Source organism: Apteryx rowi, unplaced genomic scaffold, assembly GCF_003343035.1.
Source record: "Apteryx rowi isolate R43461 unplaced genomic scaffold, aptRow1 scaffold_10, whole genome shotgun sequence".
Taxonomy (NCBI): Eukaryota; Metazoa; Chordata; class Aves; order Apterygiformes; family Apterygidae; genus Apteryx; species Apteryx rowi.
The window spans coordinates 5,119,605-5,137,551 of NW_020447197.1; the positions used below are offsets into that span (position 1 = coordinate 5,119,605).

Here is a 17,947-nt window from a genome sequence, read left to right on the forward strand (position 1 = left end):
AAAAGGCCAAAAGAAAGCAGAGTTCCTGCTTTACCCACGGCAGAATGACCGCCACTGACAGGGTGCCGAGCTGAGTTGGCACCTCCTCATTCTATTTTTATCGAGTTCAGTCCCCAGTTGCTCTCTGCCAGCCTGAGAGCTGCAGACCTAGACCAGGAAGACCTCACTAACCCAACAGTGCTAGGAAGAGAGGGCAGAACGGGCTAAACCAGTGGGTCAGCGACTGGCAGCAGAGGGGTGCAGCTGGATTCCACATGCTGGCTCTAGTCCGTCTTCGTTACTGTGAAGTTCTTCTGTCCTTGCTTTTCAGGCGTTGATTAACTCAACGTTTTATTTATTTAAGATACGAATCGATCTCCTGTAGTTTTTACCAAGGAAGCTATTTACACTCTTACAAACAACTTACTCTTTTCACAGCCGTAGCCGGTAAATCCTCGTGGACAGCCGCACTCTCCAGTCACGTGATGACAGGCGGCACCCGCAGGACAAGCGCACCGCTGGGCACAGCTCAGGCCGTAGTAGCCTGGCAAGCAAGCTGGAACGAGGGGACAAATTCTGGTTGGAAGAGGTGGCAGAGTACAAGGACGATGGTTTGAAAGCTACCACTCTTCAACCGATCTGCTGCTACTATCCATGTGAGCACTTCAGAACCTGCCCAACAGTGAGGCCATGCAAGTTAGCACAAATCCAAAAAAAGTTCAAGTTAACACATTACGCTTGACAAACGGAGGTAAGAGCTTGTAGAAAAAGAGTTTGGAGAGCACGGTGATGGGCGGTACTTTTTTAAGCTGCTTTAACTAGATAGAATAGCCAAGTCTTTAGAAATCAAAAGCCAGATTCAGCATGGACTTCAGCTGGTGATGGTCAAGATCTGATCCTCTACGCCATAAAGAACATCCATACTTTCAAAAATTGAAGCAGTTCAGAGAGGAGAATAAAATATGTTCAAAATAACTCCAGGTTGACTTGCAAAGAGGAGAAAAACTATCAGAATCCTACAGAATTGACAGAACAGTTCTATGAGTTGGTAAAAAATTTCAGAGGAGTAATGCTGGAATGAAAGGGTCCTGTCAATAGATCAGGGATCTAACAGGGATAAACACAACAACCAGAACTTTTCTCCTTAAACTCCTAGCAGATACTCACGTTTGTCACACTGCTTCCCTCGCCATCCCTTTTCACAGCGACATGCTCCAGTCTGATGGTTGCAGGACAAGCTGTGCACACAGTCACACTGCTCCTCGCACCGCTTCCCAAAGAATCCAGAGGGGCAGACTGAGAGAGAGAACAGCAGTTCTTTCTACTGCACGTAAAGCATCAGTCATTGACAAATAAGTCAGTATTTTTCTTCTTGGACATAATGATGTACACTTAGAAGACTGTATGCCCAGAAAATATAACTGAAAGAGAACATACTCAAAATATTAAAAGCACTTAGCGCTGGCTATTAGTGAGTCTCCACATGAAGGTTTGCAAAGACTTAGTCGTAGTCTAGAGTACAAATCCAAATGGTCTCTACAGAGGTAGTAATGTCATTTACTTTTACACTTTGTGTGCAAACAGGAAGAGGAATAACTAACTGTTTTAATAGTGAGAATACACTGTGCCTAGGTACTACTTTCCATCTCATAGGTCTTTACAAAGTGATCAAAAAGGAAGTGTGACCTGAAGAAATGGGAGCACCACACTGCAAAGGTCCTTACAGCTCACCCTGACCACTGAGGTTTTGAGAGTTCTCAGCACTTTAGGATGCATCAGAAAATTGCTTGTGGCTTGCAAAAGTCACAGCATGTCAGGGGCAGAACTGAAAGCAGATTTCAAGTCATCTCATACCTGCTGCTTCCAAGAATTCTATTTAAGGGAATCACATGGATCTAAACATGACAGACATCTATTTTAAATCTGAGCAATCTGGACTGTAGGTCAGGCATGGAAGTTAGGATGCAGTCTGAACCATTACGGTCTGATTTCCTGAGCTTCCCTCAGTGATACACAGAGTAGTAGTAGCATGTGGTTGGGTGCAGGCTAACCTGGCAAACTTTCTTTACAACTCACTTTCTTTAATGTAGTCTTCCATGTATCTGTAAGGTAGAGAAATACCTTTGTTTTCTTAGCAGACATGGTACAGAAGTAGAAAGGGATTAAATGCTTTGGACAAGGTCATGTATTTGTGATTGAGCAGAGACCTGTCTCCAGAGCTCCTCAGAAACATGGTGAGCTCTCGCGCTTTCATTATTTTATTGACCTACCAAATAACAAAAAATTAGGATATAAAAAAATGTACAGAGAAACTGACTCCATATTCTAGAGACAGAAATGGCAGACTGCAGAACAGACTGTTAAAAAAAAAAAAGCATCAGAAGGAGGAAATATTCGTACCGACGTCACAGTGGTCCCCAGTCCAGCCTGAGTGGCAGATACATTTCCCTGAAAGCCGGTCACAGGCTCCATGGTGACAGCTACAGTTCTGCTCACAGCTCTCTCTGTATTTCCCATCCTCACACTCTGAAATGAGACTGGGGAGACTGACAGAAGGCAGGACTGGAAGGGGTCCAGGGAGATCAAACTTATGCCTCTGAAATAAGGCAAGCTATCTATGCTGTTCTTAAAAACCTTCAGTGACAGAGGCTCTGAAACCTCCCTAGGCAAACTGTTCTAGAACTACACCATTTTCATCTTGGGGAATTTCACTTATTTTATTTTCTCCTCAATTTGAGACCATTACCTTTCTTCCCTATCCCTGAGAGCCAGARAGAATACTTTATTCCTCTCCTTTGTCCAACAGCTTTCTACAGATTTGAGTATTAGTATCATATCTCCACTCAGTCTCGTCTTCTCTGACTAAACAACCCTAATTCTTTTAATCTCTCCAAACAAGGACTTCTACACTTAGATCTCTCTAGACCTCTCCACCTCGTCTCTTTTTTCTGGCCTGTCCCAGATCAGATCTCGACAGAACAGAACTTCATTGCAGAGTGAAAGGAGGAGCTGAAGTAATGAAGAAGACGACAAAACTCACCCAGCTCGCACGCTATCCCAGTCCAGCCGTCGGGACACAGACACTCGCCCGTCACACGGTCACACGTAGCCTGGCTGTGGCAGACGCAGGGCTGTAAACAGCTTACACCGAACAAACCAGGAGGGCAGGCTGCAAATGGGAGTCAGCAGCAAGAGACTTGATTTAAGAAGTGCAGGAGAGCACAAGCGAAACGCAGCCTTCCCCGACCCACACCCGCTATAACCCCCTGATTATGTAGGTGCTGTCGGAGCTGCAACAGAGTAAAAATGGAGGCCGAGGCTTTCAAGGAATTACAGTAATAGAAAACTGCTCTGGAAACAAAACATGTAAAAGGGCAGGTGATGGAGACAGGTAACTATGTCCCCCACAGATGAACTCAAAATTTTCTATTCAAACTTATGATAAACATATTTTGGGTCCTTTCTCTTAGCTTTCTCAACACTAAGAAATGTACCTATTGACTTCCCTGTTTTCAGCATTCCTTTGTACAGCGCACTTAAAATCACAATTACTTTTATAATGAGCAACTGATCTTGCTATCCACAGCTGGCTGATGACATTTTACAGTTTACCTATTTTTAATTTAAGCACGTTTATTAATTCCCATCACAACTAGTTCCTGTGGAGAGATCCTAATTTTTGGCACCAAAAATACACACACCTCTCAGGTGCTGTAGCGGTAACTGTCTGAGATGTTAGCAGGAGCAGGTTCTCACTCTGCAAAAGGACAGTCACTACAGGATATTGGGAGATTGCTCACTCATCCTCACAAATTTGTATCACCTCCTTACCTCCAAAGGGGAAAAAGTACAGAAACCACCAAATGTGTCATTAAAGAAAACGGGTATGCTTGACAACATCTTCATATTTGACAAGGGCTTTTTTATTTTTGTATTTGTTTTAGATTTGAGGCCTTTAAGCAAAACAGAAAGTTTTAGATAGTATTGGATGCATCATGAAGAAAGGTTTGGTGCATCTCAGCTTTTTATTCCTTCATCGAAAACCCTTTTATATTAGGTACTAAAGGGGGGCCCCTTAATTTCTATATTCCTCTACCATCGCCAGCTTTCATTCTCTTAACTGTCCTTCTCCTATCGCATTTAGCAGCAGCAGCTGCTTGTTTGGAAGCGTTTACTCCAAATCCTAGTGCATCCACAGCAGCAAGCGTACCACAGTTGGGCAATCCCTGCTCTAAGGCACGGGTAGGGTATCAGAGAGGTGATAAAGCAAGGAATCTCAAGGAGGGGGGCACAGAAAAGAAAAGGTTCCTACGACAGGGATGGACAAACTTTTGCTAGTGGCTTGGATGTAGCGCATTAGAACGTGTAACATAAGCCTCAGCACAGCCTTTCTTTGCCGTCCTCCTTCCTCAGGTCTCCTCGGAGCTGGGCTTGTGTTTTCAGGCTCGCAGACTGGTATTACTGCCAATGCTAAAGCTCCCAATGCCTTTCACATGTTCTGGATTTAGCCGACTATGTCTGGAACAGCATAAGGTAATGATGCGTATCCGTAGAACGCATGGGATAGTAAAGCAGACTACAGAAAAGAAACAGTTTCATTTCTGTGTCATAAATTGAAGTTTTCTGGACTTTTTCTCCTTAATCAGACAGACTTCAAAATCAGCTCTCATTTCAGTTTACGGTTCTGTTTCAGCCCCTTCTGCCTCGTGCCTGCCACGCTCTTACACCTGGCCCCACAACGCGTGCCCTGGCATGGTGCACTCACAGCACCCCTGACTCAGACTCGGAGATTGTTTTTTAATGTGTTGAACTGCATTACTGTGTGGATACAAAAATAATGACAAAACAGTGCACGGAGCTGATAATTTAAACACCAGTGGAAACCCCCTGAGCCGAAGTTTTATTTTTCCTTTCTACAATCTTCTGCAACGGGAGYGAAATTGTGACTGTACCTTCCTGGCAGGTGGCTCCTCTCCATCCCGCCGCACAAATACACGTCCCAGTTACATGATCACAGAGCGCTCCGTTGTGACAATTACAAGCGTGACTGCAGCCTTTCCCATAACTGTCACCCTGGCAGGCTGCACCGAGAGAAGGCCATAAAATGCAATTAGAACACATCAAAGGAGGCATCATACAGAGCAAATTTGAGACATAACCCACTTCTGGGGAAATCAGTTTGAAATTGGCTTCTGATGACACACTTTTCACATCTTAGAGGCATGTAGGTCCACATATTAACCATGTCTGACACTAAATAATGTGGCTTAAAAATATGTATCATAACACATTCTGAGCAGATTTTTATCAAAGACTAGACTCACTGGGGTGATGGATCAGCTGTCATCCTCCTGCACTGCGGAATGTCTTTGTGTTAAACTAATGGTCCAGCAGAACAGCCAGCTTGACGGGCTGGATATTTATTTGCATCCTGGTAAGAGAACTGACAACTTCATTGTTTTCATTGTTCATTTTTCACAGTTGGATGCATTAGCTCACCCAGAGTCTTATTCTTTGGTCAGAGAGGAGTGATATTTTCAACACATTGAGTTAAGCAGCTGGCTCCCAGGTGAAGACTTAGCACAGCCATCTCGCAAATGTACACTTGCTTCAGCTCCATTTTCATACTGTGCTGGTGCTGCCTCCCGTGAAAAATGGCAATGATAAAATCCCTGCAATTTCCATTGCACTAGAGATGTGGATCTCTTTAAATGGTGGAAAGCAGACCACTCTGTCACTCTGGTTTCCCAGGTATCATCCACAGAATACAAAAATAGTTGATGTGGTCTTCTGTAGCTACGTTACAGAAGTTCTAATTCACTTGTACGAGGCTGTCAGAGTGTCTCATCCTGGCTAGATAACTAGCACTGCTGGTATACATTGGAGAGCCAGAAAAGGCCCTGATCCAGGAAAGTGTCCTGTGCTCACTGACTGGGATATCTCCAGGATCAGACCCAAATTACAACTTTTCATAAAAACCTCTATGCCTTTGAGGGTGCTGTCTGCAGAAAACAGTTCTGCATAGGGGACTCATCTCTGGGGACAGAGCAGAGGAACGAAATTATCCCGACTTCAGGGGTGATCCGGTTGACAGCATCTGAGCTATTCACAGCCTTTTTCTTCCTATCTGAGGACTTCTGGCTTCCCAGATGCAATTCTCACAGATACCATTTCTCCTAGAACTTCTTTTCAACACTATTCATTTTTGTCATCACTTGGACCCCATCCATACTAAAACTACAAGAAAGTGCAGGAACTTAGTCACATCACAGTTAAAATTTGTTCTGCAAATGAGGCCTGTTTGCCAAGTGAAAGATTCAGCCCATCTTACAGAGCTTTGGCTCAGCTTTGGGAGCAGAACTAAATATTTCCACAATAGAGATCAGGACTGTATCATAACCAAGCCAAAGGAAAAACCAGCTCATAACCAGGTCCCCTGACTAGTTACTAGTGGTTGGTGTGAGGTTTCTAGAGTATGCGCGCAAAGCTCCTCTTATACTCACTGAGAAGACAGAGTTGTGCATTGAAATTTCTGGTAAGAAAGGAGAAATTTCTGGAGAGGAAAATTTAAGCTGTTCTCATTTAGTGTATACAAACTTTCTTAGTTTCTCTGTGGGACAATCCTAGCTATCAAACCATTTTTCTGAAGAAAAAGATAACAAGGGATATATTCAAGCCGGTTTATCAAGTTCCTTAACTGAATGTACAAATATCCCAGTGACTTCTTCTCCTGTTGTTGTGATGAGTGTAAAGGAAAGAAGAAATAGCAACATTTAAATTATTAGACTTCTTCCTGCTCCAAACTTTTCTTCTCAGTGTCTTTCCTCTGTAAAAGGAGGAATTATTCATTTGAGGTCCTTAAAATCCTTTTTACACTCAGAATAAGGAACACGTGAAACTGGAGGTCAAAATATTCAGGCAGGAAGTCAACATCTATCAAAAGCATATGGGAGCCCAGGGAAAAGACGTGGACTAAGACACAACAGGGTGTCCAGAAGATTGGATTTCATGCAACTCACACAGATTATTCTCCCCAAAATGAAACTGCAGCTTTAAAAGAACACAAAATTTGCAAAATCAAGTACTCAGATATTATGAAATATCAAAACTCCAGTTATCAGTAATCCAAATACAGATGCTGGGAGCACTGATCTTTCTGTAGTCATTTACTTTACAAACCAATGTGGTTTCTTTACCACAGGAACTGCTTCTTTGAAGAGCCTGATGAGCCCTAACAACACCAGAAAGAAGTATTTTTAGTCCTAACAGAATTAGGGGAAATTTAGTTGCTGAATTCTATTTAGCTTCTACAGTCCGTACACAAAATGAGATTTTTTTTTTTGTTTTGAGACAGTGGAATCTGGATGAGTTTGTATATAGAGAGCAAAGGTCACACTTCTGGTACAGGAAAATGTCAATGGTCAAATGCTCACTTCTATATCGCCAAGGCATTATAACTCTCAGCAAAAGTTTATTTATTTATTTTTAATGTAGACAATATACCTTTCTTAAACCTCTTTCTTGGAAACCTAAAATAGCTTAGCTGGACACTCAAAAAAAAAAAATCTCCCAATCACAACCTTAAGCTAAGGCTTGCCAGATTCCATCCCAAATTATCAAGATTCATTTACAAGCAACCGAAAACACAGCCTTGTAATGCAAAGTGTTAGGCAGCTTTCACAAAAAGGCATTCCGGTCTGTATCTCCCATAATTAGATAGCAGTTTACAGCATGTGCTGCATGGCCCGCTTAAGATCAATTCAAATCCCATGAGGTCAGAATTAGTTTTCAATATCCTCCAGCACATTGCCTGCAATCTGATTACTTGAAAACAAATGCTGTCCTTCCAGCTGTTAGAGCTAGCAAGTTCCAGAAAACGGGAACACAAACATTAGGCACCGAGCAGAGCCTGGGAGAAGCGCGTGAGCATCTCCAAAGCCTGCCTGGAGTCATTCGGGAACATTCGGAGCGATGCTGCCGAGGTCTGAAGCTCTAGGACAAATGGCGCGTGGATCCATACCTTCAGCAGGCTTCCTCCTGTTCTCTGGAGGGTAAACTTCAACACCCGAGGGCACTTACGGCTGACCCGGCTGAGCAGATACACATCCTACCCAGATGGACGCGCACGGCCAGGGAGACCGTGCAGTACCCAAATGCATCCCTGCAGCGCCCTGGCTCCGCGAGGGGTCCCAGGCACCCGCGTGCCTGGAGCTGAGCTGGCAGGAGCTGCCTACAACCACTCTCCCTGCAAAGCAACAGGCAGGAAGAACTGACCTTCATTTACAAATGTGAGGAAATCTACTTCACCCTGAAAGATGCTTCAGCTGAATCAATCATTTAACTCCTCTGGGCACTTGGCATCTCATTTAAACTTCTGCAAAACGGAAGCCGTGAGAGCAGCACGTAAACACCAGCCGCGTTTGATGCGGGCTGGGTGCAGATCTCTAATTGCTTTGCTGGCCCCAGCTCTCCGCTCAGTGGCAGAACAGCAGCGACGGGTTCATTTTATCCCTCCTTGTTTACAACCTCTTTTCAGGGAAGCTGCATCCTCTGTTGTCAACTTTGAAAGCTTTTTCATTTGCACGTTGGGATTCCCCTAAGCCAGCAGCTCTTAAGAGCAGTACGGTGGAGACCGAATCAATTTCTGTGTAAATTAGGTTCCCTTCAAACTTGCTCTTCTCCCCCATTCTCAAGTCCCTCAGCAATACTCCGGTATAAACACAGTGTCATCTCCGATCAGGCGATCTGCAAAGGGGCTACTTCCATATATTTTATTAACAACTGCTGTAGGACAAAGCATTACCAGCCAGCCTTACGATCAAAAGGAAGACTCTCTGTTTAGCCAGGAGAAACACAGGTTACCCTTCTGCACTGTTCGCTGACCTTGCTCTTCTGCTGGAGGCAAAGGAGGCCTCGAAGGCTTTGGCATCTTAACTAGCATGAGGAATAAATCAAGCTCAGCATAAAGCTCTAATGGCCGCAGTGCAAGAGAATAAATAGTTTCTTTCTCGTGTGAGTAGAGGGGGGCACAGAAGGCCTTTGACAAAGAGCCGCATTTCTTAACTGAGTTTAATGAAATATGTAGGAACAAAGCTTCCCATCCCTAATACAGTCTAAAGACCAGGGAAGGGCCAAGCTGACAGATTGCTAACTTTAGGGTTCGTCCAAAGGGCAGCAAAAGCTAGACGGTGACCAAGGAGCAAGCATCACACCTGTTCAACACCACCTTTTCTCCTCTGAAGCATGTCTACATGTCAATGGCTTTGTATTTACTTCTCAGAGTCAGCTCAACTGCCTAAACCCACTGTGCACAATTAGTTATCTTCTTCAGGTGATGGGAGAAGAGCTGGCCAAGGGGTCCTACGCGGGGGGACCACAAGGAGGCAGGAGGAAAGATTCGCCAGCATTGACTCTCCTATAAATCAAGAAGGGTGGGAGAAGCTCTCTCCAGAAAAAGACAGGCTGAGTGGAGGGGCAAAGGAGGGAAGGAGACGAGATATTGTCAAGAGCAAGTGCAGCAGGCAGGTTCTGCGGTCAGTCTGCTCAAACACGGCTGATTATATCATAGTGTGTGTCTGGAGAACAGGATTGCTTCAATAAGAATATTATTTCTCTCTATTTTCTAAATTAAGCTGTAAGTTTCTGTTGAAGAGATCTGAACAGTTGAGGATTAAAGAGATCTTATGAAAGTGTTCACTACCAACAGAAGTTGGCTCTTTGTACATTGCTGCTTTGGACCACAGCTCTACAACACAAGCTTCAGAAGACAGTCATATATTCAAAGGGAAATATAGACTGTGGGCTCATGCTAAAGGCGAAGCTGAGACACTGAGAGGTTAAAAGTTGAAGATCTTAAAAAAACAAACAAAAAATCCCTTTACTGAGTTTTGCCAATGGGCTCAATGATCTCCATATATAAYGTCATGTAGCTAAGGAAAATAATTTAATTTCCCATGAAATTTGGTGATAAATTTCTCAGAAGAGCCAACTTCATATCTGCATACAGACATACAGAAAACTTATTAACACAAAGATTGTGGGAAAACTCATCATTATTGCTTGTGAAATTTCAGAAAATTGACTATTTTACAAATAACTTGTCTAAGAATTAGTTACAAAACTATTTTCTCCTGCTAAAACAATAAAACAGTCCCAGCTCTGATTTTTCCACATTGTGCATGTGTAATCCATCACTTTGTGATTGGTAATTAGATGAGGTACACCAGAAACATAGACATACCATTTCATCTCTTAATGTTTCACAAAACTGAAAAACTGAAATTCATCATACAGCAGGATATAGCTCTGCTGTTTAAAAACTAGTACTTATAATGTTAGACAAGTGCCAAAAGAAATTAAAAAAAAAAGAAAAATCAAGTTGATTATTTACACAGCAACCAAAAATTGTTTCCTTTCATGGCATCTTTGGAAAGGAATGTGACCTATCCAAAAACCATACTCTGATAGGTTACCCAACATTCCTAAAAGAAACAAATGTTAGGGTGTTGAAAGGGTTTGCAAACAAGGACCGTGACTGTTGTATGTACATACGCTGGTCGCACTTTTCTCCCATCCAGCCGGGGAGGCAGTGGCACGTTCCTAGGACAGGGTCGCAGCTTGCCGCATTCTTGCAGTTGCACACCTGGTGGCAGTCAAGTCCAAAAAATCCATCTGGACAAGCTGAAAATGCAAAACAACCCTTTTTTATCAAAGTTCCTGTTTCTTCTTTGTATACACTTCAGCTCAGAGATCTGCAAACACTGTATGCCGCTAACCCTCGAACTGGTGCTTGCTCACATCCTCACTCTGTGATTACACTTGTGAGCCAATGTTACTGTAAGGGTTAAGCCTGCACAGTCTTGTGCTGTGCACATCTCAGAAAAATGTGACCCATTTTATACAAGCAACAGATTTCTGCATAGAAAAACACAGCTGAAAATATATTCAAAAGCCATAAAACAGGAGAGAGAATGAATCTGAATTCACACAAGTCAGTAATCGTGCTTCTGTAAGGGACAAAGTAAACGAAATGATTCAATATAAGACCATCAGGCCACCTCTGCCTATCTCCCCATCTTTTGGGATGCAAAACGTATGCTCCCATTTACTCTCCTGACACCTTTCTAAAGGTTTTCCAGCAGCAAACGTAAGATGTACGGTCACAGTTCAGTGCTGAAATGAAAACCTTGCAAAGAGAATGAGCAGAGAAAACAAAGATAAAGTAAGTGTGGCAAAACCTCCTCAGAGAGCTTAAGGAACTCAGTACCCATACCYGGGATGTGTAAGAAGGAGCAGGCCCAGCAATCAGTGCACACCTTTACCAGTGTTGATGGTAGCGAAAATAAGCCATCAGTGGTTGTCAGGGGGCCACATCATATCCAAAAGGCTGCGTTATACGGATGCTCAGGTTGCAATGCAGAGTTCAAAAATATTAGGAAATGCCAGAATTAAATTGTCTATATAATCTTAAATTACCCTCTCTGTCTGCACATATATATATGTGTGTTTGTAGATTACATAAGTATAATTATATTATACTCAGTAATAATAAATCTGTAGATACACAATTGTATGTCATTCTTTCCACAGAACCCCTGAATTATTTAATTCCAGGAGTGATGGTGCTCATCCAAGGAAAAGCTATTCAATAACACTTAGTGCTTTGTCCTCATTATTCCATATAAGTTGATATTTAAAACCCCTTTCTCGGACTTTTACCACAAATTCAGAATGACTGGTTTCCCAGTAGATTTTTATAGGATGTTTATCACCATATAATATCCAAAGACACCATACACTAATTTCACAGCTTTCTACCAGATCAGAGTAATACTGTTATCCATATGCATCTCAAATTTTCAGACACTTTCTCCCCTTTTCTTGCCCTCTTTTTCACATCCAGGCTCTCTGTCCCAGCCTATTCTTACTGTCACTTCTGCAAATGCAAACTCAGTCCTCTAACAGCAAGTATTTCTATCTGCTTTGTCTGCAAGGGGAGAAAAAATCTGTATCTCTAGGTATAGGCAAACATGGACCTTCAAACAGTGAAGATGGCACTATAACACCAAGCAACATCTGCTTTGGCTTCTTCACTCTTACAGTTCCTGCTTAGCTTGTGATTACATATCATTGTTGCATTTACTCAAAATCAAAAGGTCGATCTCTCCTTCAACCTGTCCAGACTGCAGCTGCTTTTCTGGCATATGAAAAATACCCGGGTTACGCTACTCTCCATGCATGTGCTGTCTCAGAAAAATGGAAAAGTACCTCATACTGATATAAAACTATAAAGCATTAGCCTGCCTCTGCTCGGTTCTTACTGGCGAGAGCGCTGTTAATCAAGTTGTAAGGAAGAACCGCCTGCATGTGGTTTCAATCTTCACATCCTTATTTATTATGCTTCGGTAGTGTGTATGGCACAGCATACAGGAAAGGACTTCTACTACTTAACCCTAGGTAATTTCAAAGGCTGACAAAGTTTTCCTTCATTTAATACAGSGACTACAGAGCATTGTCAGCTATTTTTAGACATGTACGGTATTTATCTTTCCCCTTTATCTTATTTAAACCATCTTATGGGGCTATTTTACAATATTGATTAACTGCAGAAATCTCAAAAGAGAAGCACAGCTAGCCTGTCCTGCAACAGTGACGATTTAGGCAGCAGTTCAAATCCGAACCTTTAGTGCTGCACTTAACACGGTCTATAAATTGCTGTTATTAATACATCAATGAATAAAAATACTGTAGGAAAAATCTGAGACTCCTGCCCCCTTCAATTCTGAGGAATAATTGTGCAGCATTTTGAGTTATTCCGCCAGATCAAGCAATGAACTGGATAATTCTGCTGCTGCTTTGATACTGCAACTTGACACTTGCCTTCAGTCATGCAATACAACAGAATACCAGAGAGTAGTGGGGAGCAAAACTAAACAAAATTACAGCACACTAAAGGCAATCACAACCTTCAAAGTGGGAGCTGTGGATACTCAGCACTTCACAGAATGAAATCTATTATAACAATTACCTTCCCAAACAAGAACAAAGCAACCCGGGCGCGGAGCAGGGTGACCTGTCTAACTTGATGTAACACGGCACATTTGTAACAAAACTGATAGCACTGACAGCCTGCGCGGTCAGATCTTGATTCCTTTTGATTTTGCTGGGTTGACTGGTGGTCTGCTTGACATCAGGAGCCCATGGAGGCCTAGGTTTTCTGCATGTCAGATGTTTACATTTATTTGAAGCAAGCATTGATGTATTTAGCAATTTATTACAAGAAAGGATTGGATTTATTTTTTTTTTTGACTTGCCTATTTAGCTGTAAGTGCATTAAAACCAAAGCCCTGTAGCAATGGGTGATTACAGTATGCATCTTTTCCGGGGAAAATACTACTCACATCATCTATGCTTTAACAGGATAGAGAAAGGACTTACATAACCATCTTTTGCTAAATGCAAAGATGTTAATTGCTGCTTTAATTCAGAAATAGCTAGAACTTCATGTGTGCTTGAGTTACTTCCTCCTTAGGCATATAATATTCTCTGCTCAGATAAGAAAGCTATTACTTGCTAGTCGCATTACTCTAAGAGAAGCGAAAATCATTCAYTTTCCAGTGGTAATGCTGGACCTTGTGCAGAGCTGCACATTATTTTGTAAGCGTTCTGTTTGTATCACTTGCCAGTTTCAAAAAAAGGCCAAAAGAAGTCTTTCCCAGGTGGTTCATGCAGTCTGCAAGCATTTCATGGAAGCTTTTTTTGTTTTTAGTTAAACRGTCCATTTGCAAACCCTAGCTACTTTGCAATGGGAACTGTTCTGCTCCTTTGATAGCTCTTTGAGYACCAAATCAAACAAAACCCCAGAGGCAAATTTGGGGGCTTTTGCAATTTCAGCCTGAATCTGGATACCATGTTATCACAGTGCCGAATACCTGAAATAACAACTGCACTCTCAAAGTGCTCGTTGTGCAGGCGTGTATTTCAATATTACATTTCATAAGGTGCCGTCTTCTCCTGGGACTTTGAACTTAGAAGGCTATAAACGTTTTCATTTCAACATTTCTGTGACGACAGCAAAGTCCTTCTCAGCCCTGGGATGAAGCATCAGCAATATGTTAKATGTCTCAGACAACTCAGCCAGCTCTAGGTCTAAATTTCTCTGGAGCATGTGAGCAGGGTGATGTTTCCAAGGCTCAGAACTTGGCCAATGTGGGTAGACTGTCAGGAGGACGGCAAAAAAGCACATACCTGCCAGGAGGAAACCCTGCCAATTTCCAWGTCACTAAAAACAGAAGTGCTACAGCTCTTCGGAGAAAAGGTTGCCAGGAAGTTCCACCAAAGGCAAACAACCTACACATTTTCCTCTGTCTTTATTTTTGGAAACAGCCAAGCTATTCTGGCTGAAACTTGCTACACGCAAAGGTAAAAAAGGTCAGCTCAGAGAAAACACTCAGCACGTCTGAGACAAAACATGTAAAAAACAGGGTCTTATGACWACTGGAAGGTAATCTTAACATTAAGCACTGAAGTCTGCTTGCCCCTAACGCAATCGTCTTCCAGCAATTTAAAAAGATAAAGATGTTCAACATGACCGATTTGGAAACTGAGACTTGTATTTTTTTCAATAGACATCATCTAGGCTTCCCAGTATTCCTCACTCCTGCCTTCGCAAAGGATATTTAGCCTCCTTGTCCTTTTGATTCCTGCTGAAAGGACCAGATTTACAATACAATGCAGATAACTCTATTGTTTTTCCAATAYGGTCACGAACTCATTTGAATTCAGCAGAGAATGCTGAATTCACCAATGCCTTTGGTATATAAGAAGCCAGTAAATACCTCTCAAAATGAATGACTTAATTTCCTATAGAACGAACTGAAACCAGTCATTTTGACTTGTCGACTCCCACCATCATAACTATTACAGAATAGCAAATAAGCTGTAGGACATGCAACCAGATAAATTCAAGAACCGTGTTTGGATGCGACTGGCCTAACAAAGRGTCTTTGTTCTTCCCTTTTTTTGACAAGTTCAGAAGATTTGGGGGTATTTTTAAAAGCTCTCTATGAAGAATGACTGCATTATCTCATACTGCGTAACACATCTTGCAAATCCTAGAGCATGCAAGAAAGGAGAGATGGTCCAAAGCCAACAAGCTGAAATTCAAACACGAGCAAAGTGTTAGAGCTACAGCACATTCAGGTTAGGTTGGTTCGAGCAAGCCCAGAGATGAAAGCTTAACGCACACAACAGGAACTGGATTCCAAGGCATGAAAACAGCAGCTACGTGAATGCAGCTGCACTGCTGCTGGGCTAAGTGGCTGTACTTCAGTGCGGTGCTGTGCCGTGCTGCAGTGTGGGAGTTCACCAGGTCCAGGCAGCATTTGATCGGGGATGGGTGTGCAGTGCAAGCACGGCTGGAAAACRATAAAGCAAATATGCAAACACAATAGGCTTAAGTACGATGGTGGATCACAGACTAAGCTGTCACAAAAAAGGCAAACCTAATTCTGGAAAGTACCAGCAGGACTATCACATGAACGAACAACGTAATTATTCTGCTTTATGTTGCACTGACGCATCTTAACTATTCTTTTTTGAGCAGTGCGGAAATAAACAAGAAAGTTCAGAAAACGTGATCTACACAAAAAGTTTTAAGCATTTAGTTTGTTCAGCTAATAAAAAGAAGGCTGAAGAAAGACATGGGAAGTCTTCCAACACATAAAGATTGCTAGAAATGACCCTTCTTTTGCTATGTTCAGAAAAGTGTTAAGAACAAAATGAAAACTGCTTAATTTTCAGACAAGTATATCTATGTTAARTTATTTTCTAAATATTCAAGCAATAAAACACTAAAAGACTGGAGATTTTTGAGATGAGGTTGAACTGGTATCAGCAAAGAAAGATCTAGGTCAGGCCCGCATGACAGCCAACCCAAGGGCTTCTCGTGGCTCTAGAGCTACTTTGCGTGGCTACTGAAAGGTAACCCAATCTGACTGGCTAGTCAAGCCCTCCTGCGGGACACTTGGCACATCTGCACCTTCTCCTGCCACGCCAGCAGGCCAAAGCATTTTCAGAAAAGGACCTGGAGGGAGCTGGAAGACTGTGGTGGGTAAGCAGGAGCGGCACGAGGAAAGCCGCAGGTATTGCGTGGAGGGGACACGGCGAGGCAAGTGCACTCCAAAGCCGACAAACCGAAGCTTTTAATGGCCCACCAACACAACGCTTCTCCTGGGCAGTGCTGGCTCTGCTACAACTGTCCTTAGTGCAGTGGGGTTGAAGCAGRAATTCTCTTGAGCCTCCTCCAGCACCACACGTCTCTGATTCCAGCTTTTCCATGATGCCTGRCCAGGCACTGTAGCCCTGCAGGACCTGTACAGAGACGGTTCTTGGGAAAGACAGCCCTGTTTTCATACATACTGACTGTATAGCCTTTAATTTTCCAGGAAGATGTGTTAGCATTAGTTTATCAGGAACTTCCCTGTTTCTGAGCCAAAAGAGAGGACAGAATTATGAAAACAGAGTTAAAGTAAATTATTTTAGAAAGGAACACAGCACACATATCATAGATTAGGTCACAGAGTTTCAAGCAGAACTTTGAAAAGAATATTTATTTCATATAATAATTCCTGGAGAGAAAGAAAGGGAAACAACAAGCAATTTTCTGGATTGCAGTCGAGTGTTTTGCAGCACTACTACAAAAGCTGTGAAGCACCTTCCTTCCCGTCAGAGGGCAGTACGTGCACACGAGTGGTACCATTTCCCTGCTGTAGCTGTAACACTACTGTTGAAAGCTAGCTGAYAATGCTGCTTCCTAAGCAAAATAATTGTGCCGTTGGTTTAATGATCATCATTTATAAAATCTTCAATCATTTACAATTAAATAATTTTCAGAATGTCTGACTGAATATGTGCTTTTTTTTGCTGTATTCATGAAATTTTATGATCTGTACAATGTTACAGTGCAGCAACATCCTTAGAATATGCCACAGACCAACATATAATAATGTATCTAATAAATCCAATCCAACCTTTCCATCGCCTTACCAAATTATCAGGTAACAGAAGACGATCTGTTGGATTTATTAAATTTAAAAGGGTATGTGTTCTTAAGGAGTTCTTTCAGGAAGATGCACAGATTCATGTTTTTCTCTAAAATATTTTAGAGCTGCATTAGGAACAAGTAAGTCTGAGGCAGGACAAATATCTTTTTGTTCAGCGTAAAACTGCAAGACTCTCTTTATGAAGAGAGCCTATGGAAAGACATGATACAGCAAGGGTCTTAAGCACGTATCTGATTTTAACCATGTGATAATTCCTGCATGCTAATCAGACTCGCACCCCAAAGTTAGGCACAGGCTTAACTGCTTTGCTGAGTTGAGCTGTAAGCGCACATTTTTGTATCATGTTCCAATTAAGGTCAAGGGTTTATTTAAATCAGGCACTGCAAATTATAAAACCAGATCTTCAGTGATCCAAAAAAAAAAAACCATCTGCATAAAAATGAAAGGGAGGAGAATGGGAAACAGTACCTTTTCCACAAAACGTTCCTGTCCAGCCAGCCGTGCAAGTACAGGCTCCGCTCACATGGTCGCAGGCAGCCCCGTTCTGGCACTGGCAGTTGTGCTCGCAGCCCGGGCCAAAGGTTCCCTCGGGGCAGCCTGCAGGGAAAGAATCAAAACCAGATGACGGGTTAATTCTGGAACAGATCAGTGATCCACTGGGAATTGTTAGATACATGGGAACTCTTGCTATTTGCAAAAGAAGGATCAAGGCTGTAATACCTAAAACTGATATGATGAAGTATTCTCCTTGGGGTCCAGATAAAGTTACACTGTTTTTTATTAAGATCTATTTTACAAAAATATCAGCTTGTTGAAAGGCTGTAAATTCTGCACAGATGAGTAACATCATCTGATAGTTGCAAAGCTTGCGACTGGAGTATTTCTGCTTGATGACTCTTTACATA

At 42.3% G+C, this 17,947-nt stretch overlaps 1 protein-coding gene across 1 annotated transcript in view; it reads right to left on the bottom strand.

Annotated features, from left to right (window-relative positions):
• LOC112964208 (multiple epidermal growth factor-like domains protein 6) overlaps window positions 1-17,947 on the bottom strand; it is a 140,034-nt gene that overhangs the window by 19,960 nt on the left and 102,127 nt on the right. The window contains exons 19-25 of the mRNA XM_026061982.1: window positions 17,511-17,639; window positions 10,531-10,659; window positions 4,932-5,060; window positions 3,020-3,148; window positions 2,380-2,505; window positions 1,147-1,275; window positions 407-535 (exon numbers count right to left, since the gene is read on the bottom strand). Of these exons, the coding sequence (XP_025917767.1) occupies window positions 407-535; window positions 1,147-1,275; window positions 2,380-2,505; window positions 3,020-3,148; window positions 4,932-5,060; window positions 10,531-10,659; window positions 17,511-17,639 (900 nt within the window). The remainder of the gene's footprint in view (window positions 1-406; window positions 536-1,146; window positions 1,276-2,379; window positions 2,506-3,019; window positions 3,149-4,931; window positions 5,061-10,530; window positions 10,660-17,510; window positions 17,640-17,947) is intronic.